Source organism: Neofelis nebulosa, chromosome 15 (genome assembly GCF_028018385.1).
Source record: "Neofelis nebulosa isolate mNeoNeb1 chromosome 15, mNeoNeb1.pri, whole genome shotgun sequence".
Lineage (NCBI taxonomy): Eukaryota > Metazoa > Chordata > Mammalia > Carnivora > Felidae > Neofelis > Neofelis nebulosa.
In genome coordinates, this window is record NC_080796.1 from 60,350,246 (window position 1) to 60,368,531 (window position 18,286).

Consider the following 18,286-nt stretch of genomic DNA (forward strand, 5'->3'; position numbering starts at 1 on the left):
TTTTCTCAGGATATAAGAACACTAATCTACAGAAATAAGGGCCCACTGAGTGCTCAGAAAAATTATTTAACAAAAGCATGTCACCATGAAATTTTCAGAAATAAGGGATGTAGAAAGGGTAGATGCTTCTAGAATATAAGAAAGGAAAGGAAAGGAAAGGAAAGGAAAGGAAAGGAAAGGAAAGGAAAAAAAAAGAAAAGAAAAGAAAAGAAAAGAAAAGAAAAGAAAAGAAAAAAAAGAAAAGAGTAACCTAATTGACATTGCAAGAGTATAATGTTGAAATAAATTTGTTGAGTGAAAATGATTCTATACAGTGGTAGAATTTCAGATAGTTATGAGTGTGGAATAAAGTTAATTTCAGACATTCAAAATTCTAAAAACACAAACAAATTACTTATTCCCTATACCCTTCCTCACAAGCTACTGAAGTGTGTTCTCTACCAAATACACATATAATATAAGAAAAAAGAACACATCGGATTCAGGAAATCATATCTAGCAAAGGAGATGTGTAAAGGAAATTCTCAGTACAGCTGATATATATATACACATCTCCTATTGGTTCTGTTTCTCTGGAGAACCCTAACACAAATACCCTTGTTAAAACTCCTGATTATTTCTGTGTCTTCAATTAAATAAACCATTTACTGAATGCATGCAACGTACAAGAAACTACACTAGTACCGTGGCTACATGAGTTGAATAAGATAATCCTTGCTCTCAAGATATTGAAACTCTAACAAGGGAAATAATCAACTGCACAAATACATAAAATACAAGAATGTTTAAATATGATAATTATTTTCATTAATGATGATGATCTCCATTTTACATTTTCCTTAAGAGAGAAGACAATTTTCCATGAACCTTTGGAGAGAAGTTTTGTGACAACCGTCCTTAGGGAAGTAACCAGTAAGGTATTATTCTCCTAGAAAACCAACACTATAAATAAATCGCATAAGAGAAAGGGGCAAGAGGGAGAGAGAGGAGACCATCAGGGGAAAGAAAATATTACATATGAGTTTCTAATATTTTCATGTTTAAATTTGATTTGTATTCTTATCAAAATTTATATGCAGATCATTTTAAAACTCAAATAGAATTTAAAGGCTCACAGCTTATTGGTCCACTGCTCCATCCTTCTCCCAGGAATCTCCCTGCCCAGAGCAATCACCTTCAACACTCTTAGATGTTTCTTCTGGTTTTTATTTCTGTATTTCTCAATAACATATATATGTATGCATAACAATATTTCTCAATAACATATATATATATACACATATATATGTTCTCAACAACATATATATGTTGTTCCATCTCAATTTTGAAAATTTAGATTATTGTCTTTCTACATTAGAGGATAAGTATTCAACTTCTTATATCCTTCCTCAATAATCCCTCTATTTGGTTAAATCAATATTCAGAGATTGACTATATGAGTACAGAAATCTACTTCACAGTTATGCTATATAATATGCTTTGATTGTATTTCCTTTCTTGAAAAATTTGCCTTTCATTAGTTTCATAGGAATCTCTTAGGAATTTCTAGGCATCAAAACCCTCCAATAGAACTATACTCAAGAAATCATTTTTGTTGTTGTTGTTGTTTTGTTTTGTTTTTGTTTGGGGGGGTGTTTTGTTTTTCTTTTGCTACTGAATATATGGACTTCAGGAGGATCTGAACCCCTGATCCTCCCATTCTGATTTAAGCCAGCTGATGTCTAGTTCTGTTGCACAGCTATATCCCAAGAGCAAAACACTCAATAAGCTTTACAACAGCTAATCACTCAACAGGATATAACATTTGATCTATTAGCTTTGGCTTTTTTTTTTTTAAATAAATTATGGTTGTTTGTGTAGGAGACTGAGTACCATATTTCCAAAATTAGAGATATTAATAAATAGTAAAAGAAAAGTTTCATCTTAGCATATATAAAAAAAAGCGATTGCAAATTTGGAAAGATGATTCGGAAGCCAAAAGAGTGCAAGGTATTATAGCTTTCACACGGGCCATCCACACAGCTCTCAGTAATATTCCTGTTTTCTGAGATACTTACCACATTGCTCCTACTTGACAACTATGGCCCCCTAGAAGCCATGCTTCTTTTATGTGATCCTGACACTCCTGGCCTTAATGTATTGGCTCAGACATAGCCACCCTAACAAAACTGAGTCAATTAGAATATTCTTCTTGAAATTGTAACCACAAAGTAGCTAATAAGTCTTTCTGTATTGCTAGAATGGTAATGAGGTAGACACTTAACCATGCAGAGAGGGAGAGACCAGCAGAGTGTGTCCTTCTACAGAGAGAGAGAGAGAAAAAGAGAGAGAGAGAAAGAAAGAGAGAGAGAGAGAGAGAATCAATATGGGAATGAATGATTGAATTAATGGATATATATCAGTGTGAGATTTCTAGTTCCTGAGTCCTGACTGCATTGTTTCATATCAGGTTTTATGGGACAGCCGGTGATAATATAGCCCCCAATTATGTTGAAGCTGGTTCAAATTATTTTCTGATATTTACATCTCACAAAGAATGAACTGTTCATCAATTCCATCCTGTCCCTTTGGATATACTTGTCTCACTGGCCAATGTGAAAGGAAAGGTTTGGTTCCATTCCCCTAATCTGGACTCCTTGTCCTGTAACACAGGATTTCCATTCTACCTATTTCTGGCAGGCAAATCTCCCTTTTGCTTGGCACCATGTTCTTTTTCACAGGCTCAGAAAACTCAGAACTGATTGGGTAGACAGAACCTTAGCACAGCTGTTAAATGACTAAAACATGTATATTTATCATGACATTATACTGGCTTTATTATGAAGCAAGTATATTGTTTTGGTTAGATCATGTAGAGGCAAGGAGAAAGCCATGGATAGGGTCCATCTTTCTCCCAGTTGGCAAACATGTAAAAAGAAAGGTACAGTGGGACTAAACAGTAGCCTATTTTATTAATGTGATGTCATTAAAAAATAATTCTAGATGCTCCTTCGTGATGCCAGAACATGTAGCCCATTTAGTAAAAATATTTGATCAGCTTTATTCAGAAAATCAGTTCATCGTCTGAATATTTGGCATGGTATGGATAATTAAGTCAAGTTTTCCTTTCTCTGGGAAGCAAAATTTATTCTTGCTTTTATTAGTATAGATTTTTTTTCAGTTATTAGAAGGGGATTTACTTCTAGTTGAGAAATTAAATATAAGTAACTCTCAATTATAAAATGTCTGATTGGCTGGGATTCTTCTAGAGGGTCATCCCAAATATAGATAGCAACACAGATACACTGAATAATCTTGAACACATTAAATAGTTACATCTGTGTTTGATGATAATATAAACACATCAGTATTGTTGCAAGTAAATTTTTTAGATGTTCCAACCCCAAAATAAAGAAGAATCATCCAATATGGGATAATGAAAGGAGAGTCATTGTGCACTGAAAAGGCAACACATTTCTCTCTTACCTGGTCGACACTGATTACACCTTCTTCCTTGACGATTAGGCAAACACAGGCACTGGCCACTGATTGGGTCGCAAGTGGTCCCAGGTAATGTCCCCAAGGAGTCACACTCACACATCTGGCAGCCTTGAAAATTGCCACTGGTCAAATTGTACCTGTGAGGCTCACACTGATTACAGTGAAGACCTGTTACTCCTAATTTGCAAGGACATTGTCCTGTTGATTTGTCACACAGCAGAGAGCCATTTACTGTCCCAGCCTTATCACAGTTACAAGGCAGACAGAGGAAAGAATTATTTTGCTGGAGGAAGAAGTATCCTTCCAAACATTCATTGCACTGCCTCCCTCCAACCCTGGGCTTACACAGGCACTGCCCTGTCTTAGCATCACACACAGTTCCAGGGAGGGATCCAGCCAGGTCACAGTCACAGGCCTTACAACTGGGGATGTCCAACCCATAAAAGTGTTCTCTGCAGGTGTCACACTGAAGTCCTCTGGCTTCTTTCTTGCACTCACACTGCCCAGAAAGAGGATCACAGAGCTTGTGCACTGAGCCGTGGAGGTTACACTGGCAGGGCTCACATCCATCATCGTTGTAATTTCGGAGAAATTTAAATCCAAAATTGCAATGATCACATCTAAGCCCTGAGGAGAGAATTTGTTTAAAAGAGTGAAAATGATGCTATTTGAGCTTTCAAGGCAAACAATGCTGCTGCCAACATTTAATGCAGACACAAAATGTTGAGTGTTGCCTCACAGGTAATGCCATAGAGGCCCAGTCGTACATTCGAAATACAATAACAATACTTACTTTGGCAGTAATATACAACTTTATTTCTGTAACGTGATTTATGAAATTTTATGACTTAACACAAAGAGAAATGCTTCCTGCAAATGTTGCTTCTCTTACACATACTGGAGCTCCTTTTCTCTTTAACAAATATTAAAATTTTTATTTTTAATTATTTTAACAAAATGCTCACGTAAAAGTATGGTAGGCTAAAATAAAATTTCAAAGCTACTCAGAATAATTACTTATTACATTAGTGACTTCCCTAAAAATCAGATGCTCCTACAATATTTAATAAAATGTTAAGCTGATAGCTATTTTGTGTAATAGTATATATACTTTGGACATCACACCTTTAAATAATTAATATAAATAAAACTTATCCAGAGCAATTTTTATTTCAATGCTTTTATATGCCCCTATATTTTATTATTTTCAATTAATATAAATTATGCTCTCCTTGGCTCATAAAGCAATCACATCGCTTGTCATATTGTGTGATTCAGAACATTCCTCTTTAAACACTAAGTAAATTTTGCTGTTATATTACTTCTATTTAAAGGAGTATTACATATATACATTTCACAAACAGAGAAGAATGTTTTATCATCTAAATCTAAATCTTTGACAATTTAGGTTAGTTTCAGGAAGAACATTAGAAGGAAAAAGAATAAAACAAAAATGTTTGAATAGCAAAGGTTGAGATGCAAAATACTTCCTTTAGATAGTTTTCACATCCCCGTGAGTTTAAATAACTGACTACGTGGGGTTGAATCAATTGAGACATTTATTTCAAGCTACGATCACAATAAAAAAAAATTAGTCCTAAAACAGCAGTCAAAAACACACTCAGGAACTCATATTTAGAAAAGCATTTCTTAAACTGGAAGGAAATGCATAATAGATATGTATATATATGGATAAAAATTCAAGAACTCCAATGGAAGGCAAGTTCTTTAACAGTGATGAATGACTCACCTAAGGCATATCATTTAATTTCAATAAGGAAAATAAAAAAGGACCACTATTGCTGCAAATTTTAAAAATAACTGTATTGTTAACAAGAATTATGACTCATTTTGAACTATTAAAATTGGTCTACATGGATTCATATCATATCAGTTTTAAAAATATGCGCAGTGCTTATTTGAATATGCCATACATATTCCTGACAGGCAATCTATTCCTAACGATACTCAGGAAGGCCTACAGGGCATCACATTCGCTGTTAACAAGTACAGGCAAGTTAGCCCACTTGGCATTTAATTCACATTCTTCTCCCTTTTTATTCTAGATGAATGACCTACTTTAATAAAATTATTGGTGCTAATGTATTTTACTGGTGATAGAATCATTAGTAAGATTTAACAGTTTTGTTAACTCTAACAGTTTGCTTTCCAAAGCATATACAACATACACTGGTATTTTCTGCTTTTCTTCATATTAACAAGGTAAAATTGAATAAGGACATTTGCTAATCCCATTAAAAAAAGAAACATACATACATATACACACATATAAACACATATCGAGTTCATGTTTTTATCAAAAATTCTGCATGTGTAGAAATAACTCCAGAAATAATAATATCAAGATCATGATTTAATCTTCAAAAATACATACACCTTCCTACGGAAAACTATCTGGATCAATAAAATAAGACGTGGCAGGGAGGTCATAACACATTCCAAGTAAATAGAAAATTTTGATTTTTTCCTTCCTTCATTCAGCTCTGGAATCTAACCATCACAGGAAAGATTCCACTGTTATAAAAAAAAAATAAAAGTTTCATTGTCTTTAAAGGTCTTTCCTTAAATTTTGTTTTCAGATCATGAATTTAAAATACATATTATATCATATTAAAGAACAAAGGATGACACGTAGATTGAATTCAAAGGTACTGGAATTCACTTGGCGTCACAGATAGCACTTATAAAATGATAGGCTTTTCTTTAGAAGTTACCTATTCTTTTCTTTCCAAAAAGTTAGTTTTTGTATGGCTGAAATGCAGAAGGGCAAGTTATGTCAATGATTTTGATGTAATCTTTCTTTAAAACAGAAATTTTGTGTCTTATCATTAACCATGTCTATATTTTTTAATTAAATTAAAATGAAATGATTGGCTGAATTGTGTAAAATGAGGTATGTATCACCACCTTTCTAAAAGATAAAGGATTAGCTTTTGAGTTACAGCACAGAAAGGAAAATGTTATCTAGAATATGTTCATCTGTATGTGTATATGTATGTATGCATTGCGTGTGTGTGTGTGTGTGTGTGTGTGTGTGTCTGCCAGGCATGTTTTTATTATTATAAGGCTCAGGTTAGTGTTAGGAAAACCACGAAAGACTTGGTGTCTTGAGTGACAATAGAAAGGTAAAGGTCTTTTTTAAACTTCTTATATGAACCAACACATATTCAGTTAAAATACAAGACTCACTTCATCAGGAAACTTTCCTCTCATAATATTCTCATATATCAACATTTCAAAGTGCATTATGTACATAGTGCATTTTGGGCACTTGATAAATTTTGTCCTTATGTGGCTATGGTTCCCCTCAAAAATGCTGGATGTAATAAATTGCTATAATCAAATCTAATTTCTGAAAAATACCTGTGGGAGTAACAAACAAAAAAGCACGTCTTGTATAAAAAAATGATAAATAACACCGAAGGTAGCTGTTTATTATAATCAGCTTGGCACTGAATTACAAAATTAAAATTATGTGGCCCTTTATAACTAACCCTACCAATATACATGATCTGTGGAATTATGTTGACTTATTTTGCATTTCATAGGAACAGTTCAAAGAAATATAATAGAAAAAAATGGAAAGATTTATCACAAAGGACCCTGTAGCACAGAATATTTTGAAAAAATCCATTTATTTTGGTCTATTAAGAAAACTAGCATGGAAATGATTTGCTTAGAACTCATTAAGTGTAAAACATTTTGAAAAAGTGCTAATTTTCTAAAAGAAACATCTATGCAGTAAGCAAATTATATTTTTCTATGACTTATTAGTATGGGACCATGTGAACTAATGCATCTACAGAATAAAGAAACTTCTAAAAGGTTGATTAAACTAAGCTTCAAGCTGTAGTTTGATAGAATTATTAATTTAATCATTTTTAGACAGTTAATTTCATCCAAATTGTTTTTTTTTTCCCAGCCTGCCTTGAGCAAGGAAACTTGCTTTACTCTTCAGTTAAGAAATCAAATAGAGAATTTTATCCCAGATGGTAATAGAGATGTGACTGTAAACTTTTGCATTACACATACCAATAACATTTGCTTTGCACTTGCACTGGCCTGAATTTTGGTGACAGGTAATATCTCCATCCACTGTCCCAGAGGTATTACAGTTACAGGGGCTGCAGCCATCAGGATCCAACTCTTGTAGATTGTAGAATCCGTTCTGGCACTGATTGCACTGTCTGCCAGACACACGTCTCTTACAATTACACTGGCCTCCCATCTAGAGAAGATACAACATTTTGTAGAATGATGAACGTATCTATTTTTAGATAATTTGCTCATTAGGTACAAGACAGGGAGGGAGGAAGGAAAAAAAAAACTTTAAACAGACAAGAAGGTAATAAGGTATGTTTCCTCCTGACACAAAACATGGGAAGCTTCAGCAGGGTGAATATATAGAACTGAATGAAAATAACCCCCAAGAAAGTCAGTAGTATGTGACTAAAAGGGAAATGTGGAATTAAGCACTAAGTACCACATAAAGAAATCAAAATATAGTCATGGGGAGATTAAAAATAGAAAAGAGCCAGCAGTTAATTTAGTCTCACAATTTTACCTCTCATCTACTAGTTTCCCCTCATCTACTGTCTCGTTGACCCAAACTTGCTTGATACATGCCGGGTGCTTAAACTAAGAGCAGATCTTTCTATAATTTATCATCCCATCAGGGTTTCAACAGTGTTTAAAATAAAGTTCTTTGTTAATATAACCATTTGTGCCTACTGATATTGACCCTGATAACTTTTTTTTTTAAAATACAATTCTGTTTTTAGGAACATTTCAGCATATTTATGGCTCATTTGTAACACGACTTAGTTACATTAAGTATATTTAGCTGATTTATATTGTTATAAAAAATGCAAAAATAGTTATTTGTTTCAGAGGAATATCAAGTAAATAACAACTGAAAAAAAAGTAGTTTTATTCTTCAAGCTGCTGTTTGAGAATGAAATGCACAAAAGGTAGAATGCTTATCTACTATATACATAAATAATAGCATGTTGTTTAAAGAAAGATAAATAGAGCCTAAACTTTCCCTTAGAGAACATATCCATATAAAATGTGAAATTAATATGAGAAATTTAAAAATAACTTAAAGACTTGAAAAAGAGATGCCAATGTAGACATCAAATCAAATCTCTTATAAAGTCACTGGCATTTTCTCCCTGGTTTTCTTTCAAATGAACTGAATCTAGCTTTCCACATTTGGAGACTGGGTTATTACATAGGGAAGTAACCAACGTGTACACAAGCATGATTTCATTTACCTTTAATCTCAAGTACACTAAAAACGATCAGGTTGGGGGCCACCTGGATGTGTCAGTGGGGTAAGCATCTAACTCTTGATTTTAGTTTAGGTCATGATCTCGTGGTTTGTGGGATCGAGCCCCACATCTGGCTCTGCACTGACAACTGCAGAGCCTGCTTGGGATTCTCTCTCTCTCTCTCTCTCTCTCTCTGCCCCTCCCCTGCATGTGCATGCATGCCCTCTCTGTCTCTCAAAATAAATAAATACACATTTAAAAAAAGATATCAGGTTGGGATTCACATGTAAAAATGTAGAGAAGCGTTTTTAAATTAAAGAATTTAAAGAAATCTATCCCTGCTCTATTCTTCCTCATGTGAGATACAGGGACTCACTGGACTCATTCTGTAAAGATAAAAGAATTGATATATAAATGTTTAATACTCTGAAAAACAGGGGCGCCTGGGTGGCGCAGTCGGTTAAGCGTCCGACTTCAGCCAGGTCACGATCTCGCGGTCTGTGAGTTCGAGCCCCGCGTCAGGCTCTGGGCTGATGGCTCGGAGCTTGGAGCCTGTTTCCAATTCTGTGTGTCTCCCTCTCTCTCTGCCCCTTCCCCGTTCATGCTCTGTCTCTCTCTGTCCCAAAAATAAATAAAAACCGTTGAAAAAAAAATTAAAAAAAAAAAAAAAAAAATACTCTGAAAAACAGAGGTTGATACATGTACCAGGTGTAGTTGTAGATAATGATGAACTTCAATATCAAAGATGCATATAGATCCAGAAAGATATGCAAAACCATGAATTATTACTTTGTACCCATGTTCCCCACCCCACTCTCACCCAGCCCCATGGAATCCAGACAGTTACTCAAGACAGAGATTTTATGTGGCCTGCAAAAGTAAGTGGCCTTTAATGGTGAATACGTGTTATATATAACCATGAAAATCTAACATCCTTTGATTACACACTTTCCTGCAAATAAGATAATACAATTTTACTCCCATTTCCTTAAAAGTTTGTATGATACATATAAATTATATCTTCTTTAAGTGTGCTATGTGGTGAAAATGTGGTTTCAAAGTAAGTGATAAAGGCTTTATGAAAAGTTTTCATCTTAATCAGTTTCTCAAAATTCATCTGAAAATACAAATATACTTCTGTACAACTCAGTTTCATTTATATGTTGGCACATAAATCTACTCATCCTTCAAGACCAATTCCTGTCCACCAAGAAGTAGAAAGACAGAAGGGTGTGCTTCTCTCTTTATAAATACACTTCGCTTCTGCACTGCAAAGGAAACAATCAACAAAACTAAAAAGCAACCGACAGAATGGGAAAAGATATTTGCAAATGACATATCAGACAAAGGGCTAGTATCCAAAATCTATAAAGAACTCACCAAACTCCACACCCAAAAAACAAATAATCCAGTGAAGAAATGGGCAGAAGACACGAATAGACACCTCTCTAAAGAAGACATCCAGATGGCCAACAGGCACATGAAAAGATGCTCAACGTCACTCCTCATCAGGAAAATCCAAATCAAAGCCACACTGAGATGTCACCTCATGCCAGTCAGAGTGGCTAAAATGAACAAATCAGGAGACTCTAGATGCTGGAGAGGTTGTGGAGAAATGGGAACCCTCTTGCACTGTTGGTGGGAATGTAAACTGGTGCAGCCACTCTGGAAAACAGTGTGGAGGTTCCTCAAAAAATTAAAAATAGGTCTACTCTATGACCCAGCAATAGCACTGCTAAGAATTTACCCAAGGGATAAAGGAGTGCTGATGCATTGGGGCATTTGTACCCCAATATTTATAGCAGCACTTTCAACAATAGCCAAATTATGGAAAGAGCCGTATTATGGAAAGACATTTCCAAATTATGGAAATGTCCATCAACTGATGAATGGATAAAGAAATTGTGGTTTATATACACACTGGAATAGTACGTGGCAATGAGAAAGAATGAAATATGGCCTTTTGTAGCAACATGGATGGAACTGGAGAGTGTGATGCTAAGTGAAATAAGTCATACAGAGAAAGGCAGATACCATATGTTTTCACTCTTATGTGGATCCTGAGAAACTTAACAGAAGACCATGGGGGAGGGGAAGGGGGGAAAAAGTTAGAGAGGGAGGGAGCCAAACCATAAGAGACTTAAAAACTGAGAATAAACTAGGGTTGATGGGGGTGGGAGGGAGGGGAGGGTGGGTGATGGGCACTGAGGAGGGCACCTGTTGGGATGAGCACTGGGTGTTGTATAGAAACCAATTTGACAATAAATTTCATATTAAAAAATAAAATAAAATAAAAAATAAAAATACACCTCCAAAAAGTCAGATTCAACACTTTTATGTTTCCATTCTCTTTGGTTGAATACTTCTACACTAACCCAGTTAAATATTACAACCCTGAAAAGTCATGGGGATGAAAGGTACAGTGTAGGGAATAGAGTCATGGTATTGAACTAGTGTTGTGTGTTGACAGATGGTAACTACATTTGTGGGGAGCGCAGTGCAATGTAGAGAGTTGTCAAATCACTATGCTGTACACCTTAAACTAATTTAACATTGTATGTCAACTATACATTAGTAAAAATCAATAAGAAAGTAAGGAAAATACACTCCTGTAATTGTTATCTCCAGAAAGATAGGTAAAATTTATATTCACTTAAAAATATAGAAAACAAAAAGCCTTAAGAAAGAAGCAATCTGTTAAGAAAAGAGCTTTTGAATATAAAAAATACAACAGGCAAAATAAAAATCTCAATAAGAAGATTGGAAGAGAAAGTGGAGAAAATTATTCAGAAATAATAATAACAATAGAGATGAAAAACAAAATAAAAATGGAACATTTCCAGAAAGACAAAAAAATAGAAAAAAAATAAGGGAGAAAATTACCAAAGAATACAAAGTAAACATTTTTGCAGACATGAAATGACAGTTTAAAAGGACTCAACCAGGGGGACGCCTGGGTGGCTTGGTCAGATAAACATCCAACTCTTCTTTTTTTAAGTTTATTTTATTTATTTTGAAAGAGAAACAGAGTGTGCAAACAGGGGAGGGGCAGAGAGAGAATCCAAAGCAGGCTCCACATTGTCAGCACAGAACCCAACACAGGGCTTGATCTCAGAACCCTTGATCTCACGAACCATGAAATCATGACCTGAACTGAAATTAAGAGTCTAGCGCTCAACCAACTAAGCCACCCAGATGTACCCCTTTGGACTCCTGATTTAGGCTCAATTTATGACCTCACGGTTCCAGAGTTTGAGCCCCTCATCAGGCTTCATGCTGACAGGATGGAGCCTGCTTGGGATTCTCTTTCATTCCTCCTCTCACTGTCCTTCCTCCACTCTCTCTGTCTCAAAATAAATAAACTTAAAAAAAAAAAAAACAGGGCTCAGAATGTGCTGGCAAAATTAATGGTAGGGGGAGGGAAGGACAACATTTGGTAAAATCCCACAAAGCATTCAAACAAAAGGCACAAAAACATCTAGAGAACAATAAATCCAACATGAAAGAAATATAGAATATCAATGAAGTGTTCTACAGTGTTATAGTAATCCAGAACACTAAATCTTAACTTCCAAATTATGAGTGAAATTATTTTCCAGTCTACAATTCACTACCAGGTCAAACTATCAGTTATCAGTGAAGAAAGAATCACAATACTTTTCAGATATGCAAGGATTTGAAAAATATAACTTCCTCTCTCGGGAAGTTCATGGAGGACATGACACCAGCAGATTAAAAACAAAAGTTAAACAAACAGGGCCACGTGGCTCAGTAGGTTGAACATCCAATTCAGCTCAGGTCAGGATCTCACAGTTCGTGAGTTCAAGCCCCATGTAGGACCCTGTGCTGATAGCTCAGACTTGGAGCCTGCTTCAGATTCTGAGTCTCCCTCTCTCTCTCCCCCTCCCCAATTCACGCTCTCTCTCTTTCAAAAATAAACACTAGAATTTTTTTAAAAGTAAACAAACCATAGCAACAACAATTCAAGCATGGGATAAAGGGGATGAAGATTCAGAAGTATGTGGAAAGTGTCAGGCTAATGGCTGGGCAGGAGACAGAGAGGGCCATTGGTCCAGACTATATCCAAAGGATGGAACCCTCTGAGAAGGTGGGGCCATACAGATGTACTCATTATACTTGGACATATTAAAAAATAAAAGACTTATAGATATGCATGTCACAAAGATGTCAGCATTTGGGGGAGAAATTAGGGACAGACTACATAGAAAGCTAAACATATATAAGGAAAGGAGTTATTCAATCTTTAAATTATTAAATCTTTACTAAGGTATTAAATATAGTCAGGATAAAAGATTATGAACATTTTTGAAGACAGAGTCAACATGATTTGCTGACAAATTATATATAACTGCTAAGAGAAAGAGAATTCAAAAATGATAACCATGGGTCTTACCATGAACAATTCGAAAGACAGAGTTGCTGTTAGCTAAGATGGGAAAGGCTATGGGTGAAGCAGATCTGGGGGGAAATCAGGAGATAGGTTTGGGACACATTAACTTTGAGATATCTGCTAGATATTGAGTATTTAATTTAAAATATGAATGTGGAATGCACTTGAGCATTGCCTGCATATTCACAATATTTGAAGTTAAGTATCAGCAAGGGAACAGAGGTAGATAGAGGAAAGATCCATAAAGAGGGTTCTGGAGAGGAATGGGGATCAAAGGATTTTAACTAATAGTATGTTTATTTGCTTAAAGGGAAAACAAAACACAGGTGTACACATTGATAATGCAAGGAAGGGAAAAGTCAAGTGCAGTCCCTGACTTGCCCACTATCATGGCCTCTCCTTTGGGAAGTTGATATCTACCCATTTCTATCCTTTTACAATACTGAGTCCCTCCCAAGTTAAAGCATTTTCCCTCTTCTGCTATCCTACAGCATTTTATTGTTATATTACTCCATCCTGCAATTCCCCAGTGTCTAACTTATGATTATTATATGCCTATCTGAAAATACCTCTTCCCAGGGTCCTATAAGCAACCCAAGGGCTCTAACCTGATGCATCTTTCCACCTCCCCTGGATCCAACAGGATTACTGACACATAGTAGATGCCCCACAGGTTTATTTTGAGTAAATGAGCCTTTGATTTTCTCAAGCACTCCTTGGTTTACAACAATATCAACCTTTTCCTTTGAATGCTTAATATATTGCAGGCAGAGTACTACAATGTTTTATGTATTTTTTTCTACTTATTAACAAATAATACTGTGAGGCATTATAATTCCAAAGGAAAACTAAGTGACTTTTCCAAGGCCTAGCTTAAATGGAAACTGAGGGCTATATATATGGTTGCAACCCTCTGTGCTTACGGATTGTGCTACTGCGCCTTAGAATTTAACGCTCACTCTTATTCTATGTTTCCTCAACTAAATGGTGTAGGTATAAATTCCTTATTCATCTGGATGTGACATAACTACTAGTCACAGTATTAACTATACTCTGTCCCCAAAATCTACCTGAATCTTACTAATCTATAAAATGAGCATAAGTATCCCTACATCTGTTGTCAGGATTAACTGAGATTATTAATTTCAAAGTATTTAGTATCATCTCTGGAACATAGTAAGTGCCTGTTAAAGATTAGCTATGATGATTACTATGCAGATTTCACACTGATGTTGAACAAATAGTAGTAATTGAACAAATTCATCAAATAACTGATAGTCAAACTTTTTGTTTCATCCTTCCAGAATACTTGAGGGATGTGTGGCAAACACTTGCAAAGTAAAAAGGCCTGTGCCTTTGCATCCTGTGGAAGGGCACAGAACGCTTTGGATGCTCCTTCTCTTCTCTCTTTTGCTCATTCTACTCCAGGTACATAGCTTCTTTTCTGTTCCTTGAACACATGAGGGATGTTCTCACTTTAGGATACTTGTACAGGCTGTGCCCTCTGCCTATGATTCTTCACTTAGATTTCCACACAACTAACTCCCTCACCTCCTTCAGTCTTTAAATCAAATGTCACCTTCTCGTTGGTACATGTCTTAACTATATATCTAAAATCGCAAGCCCCTTCCTTAAATGGCACTCCAGGTGTTCTACATTGTCCAACTTCATCCATAACACTTAGCAAATAAACTTACTTATTTTTACATCGCCAGATTTTTGTCTATCTCATCTACTCCCCAAACCACATTATGATGGAAACCTCACAACAGCGGATTAGTCATTTTACCATGTTTGAAATGCAGGACATTTCATTTTATAGAAGATGAAACCAAACCTTAGACAGTCAGTGGCCTCACTGCCAAATCGATGCTCATGGCTATTTTGCTAAATTCACTCTGCTTGTGATAAGCTACAAATCTAATGATAACAACAGCGAGGAGTTGTTATCCTGGACCCAAGGAAGACCCATTCCTAGACCCAAGGAAGGTCGACGCAATGGTCTGTGCCTGCGAGGAGATGGACGCACAGAGAAGAATCAGGCAAGCATTCCGGTTATTATTTTGTGAATTTCTCTGAATAGCACTGATGTTTGTTAATGACTGCCATAACACTCCCTGGTGACCACACTCAGGACCTCTTCATTTTGGATCATACTGCAAAAGCCTCTGTACCAGGCTATGTAGCAAGGGCGCACACATGCAGTCAAATGTGTGACCACTGAAACAATGAATTTGGCACAGATACCAGTGACAGTAGAAAAGAGTAAGATTCTGCAATAATTAGCTTTGCTTTCTCAGCTCTCCTCTACATCGAGATGAAATTCTGTCAGGCTGATTTCAAGGCATTGGATAATCCTTACATGAATTCCTTTGTGTTTAATGAAAACATGAAGTATGATTTCAAAATTAATAAATTAGGTGAGCATAGTCAATATTTATTAGAGGTTCTCTATGCAATAGACACTATATTTTAAGTAAGTTAAAGCATCTCTTCTAAAACAGCAGAAATATATGTCTTCCTATGTACTCATTTGGCTGGTGGTAGAGAAAATCTAATGTTCTGTAGATTACATCTTGTCACTGAACTCACTAAAAGCCAATGAGATAATGTTGATGTTGCCATGCAAAGTAAGAACCTGAAAAGCAAACTCAAAAGTTTAAGAATAGGAAGTCTGCCCTGGAAATTAAATTGGATTTGGAGAGTATTGTTTGAACAGAAAACAACAGAAAAGAAATACAAATGAGGGCAAAAAAATACATCTTTTAAGCAGTAGTACATTCTTCAGAATAGTCTTTTCTTTTACAGAGACTATAGACTTTTATAGAAATTCTTTAATCCAAATTCCACAATGTGGCCTCATCATGCCTCTCTGGTCTCTCATAACATTACTACTGTACCTCAGTGATGGCCCCAGAGTTTCTATAGGAAGGGCTGGATGGCAGCAATCTGGCTGGAAATGTCATACAGGCATTTGCTTTGTAACTACATTTGCTTCGTTTCGTACATTTTTTTTCTTTCTTCATTTTGTACTACATCTGACCTCTGATACAATTTTGAATAGAAGCTGTAAGAGAAAACATCCATGTTTTGTTCCTGATCGTAGGGGGGGCAAGTTTAATGTTTATTGTGAAGTATGCTGTTAGCTGGAAGTTCTTTGCAGATGCCCTTTTCAGACTGAGGATTTTCTCTTCTATTTCTAGTGTATAGCGTATATTTATCATGAAAGTGTTTTGATTTTTCAAAAGTTTTTCAACACCTATTGAGATTATTATATGGGATTTATGTGGCTATTGCATTTATTGATTTACTTTTTTAAAATGTTTATCCTGAGAGAGTGCCCACTAGCATGCATAAGTGGGGAAACAGCAGAGAGAGGGAGGGAGAATGAGAATCCCAAGCAGGCTCCGTGCTGTCAGCACAGTCTGACATGGGGCTCAATCATACTAATGGTGAGATCATGATCTGAGCTGAAATCAAAAGTCCAATGCTTAACTGACTGAGCCACCCAGGCACCCTGCATTAACTGATTTTCAAACATTAAACCGACCTTGCATTCTTGGAATAAATGCCAATCAATCATGTTACATTACCTGTATTATATATTGCAGAATTCCATTGGCCAATATATTATTATTTTACATCTATGTTCATGTGGAATACTCAAATGAACTTATTTTTAAATGTTTTATCAGGTTATGAGATTAGGGTTAGGTTGCCCTCATAAAATGAGTTGGGAAGTATATACTACTCCTTAGTTTTCTGAAAGTCTATGTATGGCTGATTTGATTTACTCCTTTACGTTACTGATGAATTCACCAGTGAAGTCATGTGGACCTCAAGTTTCCCTTCTTGAAAGGGAGTTTTGAAATCTGAATTTTGATTGCAAATTCAGTCTCTTAAATTTGTACCAAGTATTCAGATTTTCTATTAGGTTTGTATTAATGTTCTATTTCTTCTTGTTTTAGTTTAATGTTAACTTGTCCATTTAAGATGCCAAAGTTATTAGGAGAGAGTTATTCATAATATGAAGTGTTTGTAGAATATTCTGTGATATCCTTTTGTTGTTTTTTGGGTTTTTTTTACAATTTCTGTTGTTGGCAATTTGCACTTTCTTATTGATCAGTTCATCAAATTTATTAATCTTTTCAAGGAACTAACTTTGAGTTTGTTCATTTTCACTACCGTTTGCCCAATTTCTATCTGGCTGATTTTCAGGCTTCCTTTCCCTCTTTCTTCTACTCACTTTGTGTTTAGTTTGCTTATTTTTCCTTTCCCATCATCAGTCTTCTGGCTCAGAAAATAGCTTCACATTGATGCCTGGCTGCTTATCTGATGCAGTCACTTTGTCATTCATTCCTTATCACTAGGGCCTCTTTTCCCAGTTTTTTTAAGAGACTAAAATTACTCAAAAAGGACCGAGTTTGAGTAAGTATAGGAAAAGCTGAGGTAGTGCAGTTGAGCATTGTGCTAGTAGGTGAAACGTGGAGTGAAGGATAAGCTTTGATTGGTAAAAGAAGTGGAAAAAGAAGGAGAAATAGGGACCATCACATAAGAAGGCAAACAACAAGAACTTGGGCTTGTGTTTTTTTCATGTATTCTAGATATTTACTTTCAGTTAGGCAGTAAAAGTTGAAAGGGACTTCAGAGAAAATAGGGACAATGATTCTATGGCCACAGAGTCTGTAAGTCTTTCCAAATGTTTTAAAAATTTGTTAACATTTATTCATTTTTGAGAGATGGAGAGAGACAGAGCACGAGCGGGGGAGGGGCAGAGAGAGAGGGAGACACCGAATCCGAAGCAGGCTCCAGGCTCTGAGCTGTCAGCACTGAGCCCGACACAGGGCTCAAACTCATGAACCGTGAGATCATGACCTGAGCTGAAGTCCGACACCCAACTGACTGAGCTACCCAGGCACCCCGAGTCTTTCCAAATTTTAACACACTAACAGAACTAAATAGCAAAAACAAAAATAAAAAAAAACACCATGAATAATATTTGTAACAAATCTAGGCGTCCAGAAACCCCCAAAGAACGGCAAATGGGAACAAACCACCAATAGTCACAAGATGTGTGTGGTATCCCTGTCTGTAGGGGACA

At 35.9% G+C, this 18,286-nt stretch overlaps 1 protein-coding gene across 2 annotated transcripts in view; it reads right to left on the minus strand.

The window, feature by feature from the left end:
- The window catches only part of USH2A (usherin), a 745,506-nt gene that overhangs the window by 576,789 nt on the left and 150,431 nt on the right, over positions 1 to 18,286 (minus strand). For both annotated transcript variants that reach the window (XM_058701414.1, XM_058701413.1), the window contains 2 exons: positions 7,534 to 7,729; positions 3,466 to 4,107 (listed from right to left, as the gene is read on the minus strand). In XM_058701414.1, the coding sequence (XP_058557397.1) occupies positions 3,466 to 4,107; positions 7,534 to 7,729 (838 nt within the window). The remainder of the gene's footprint in view (positions 1 to 3,465; positions 4,108 to 7,533; positions 7,730 to 18,286) is intronic.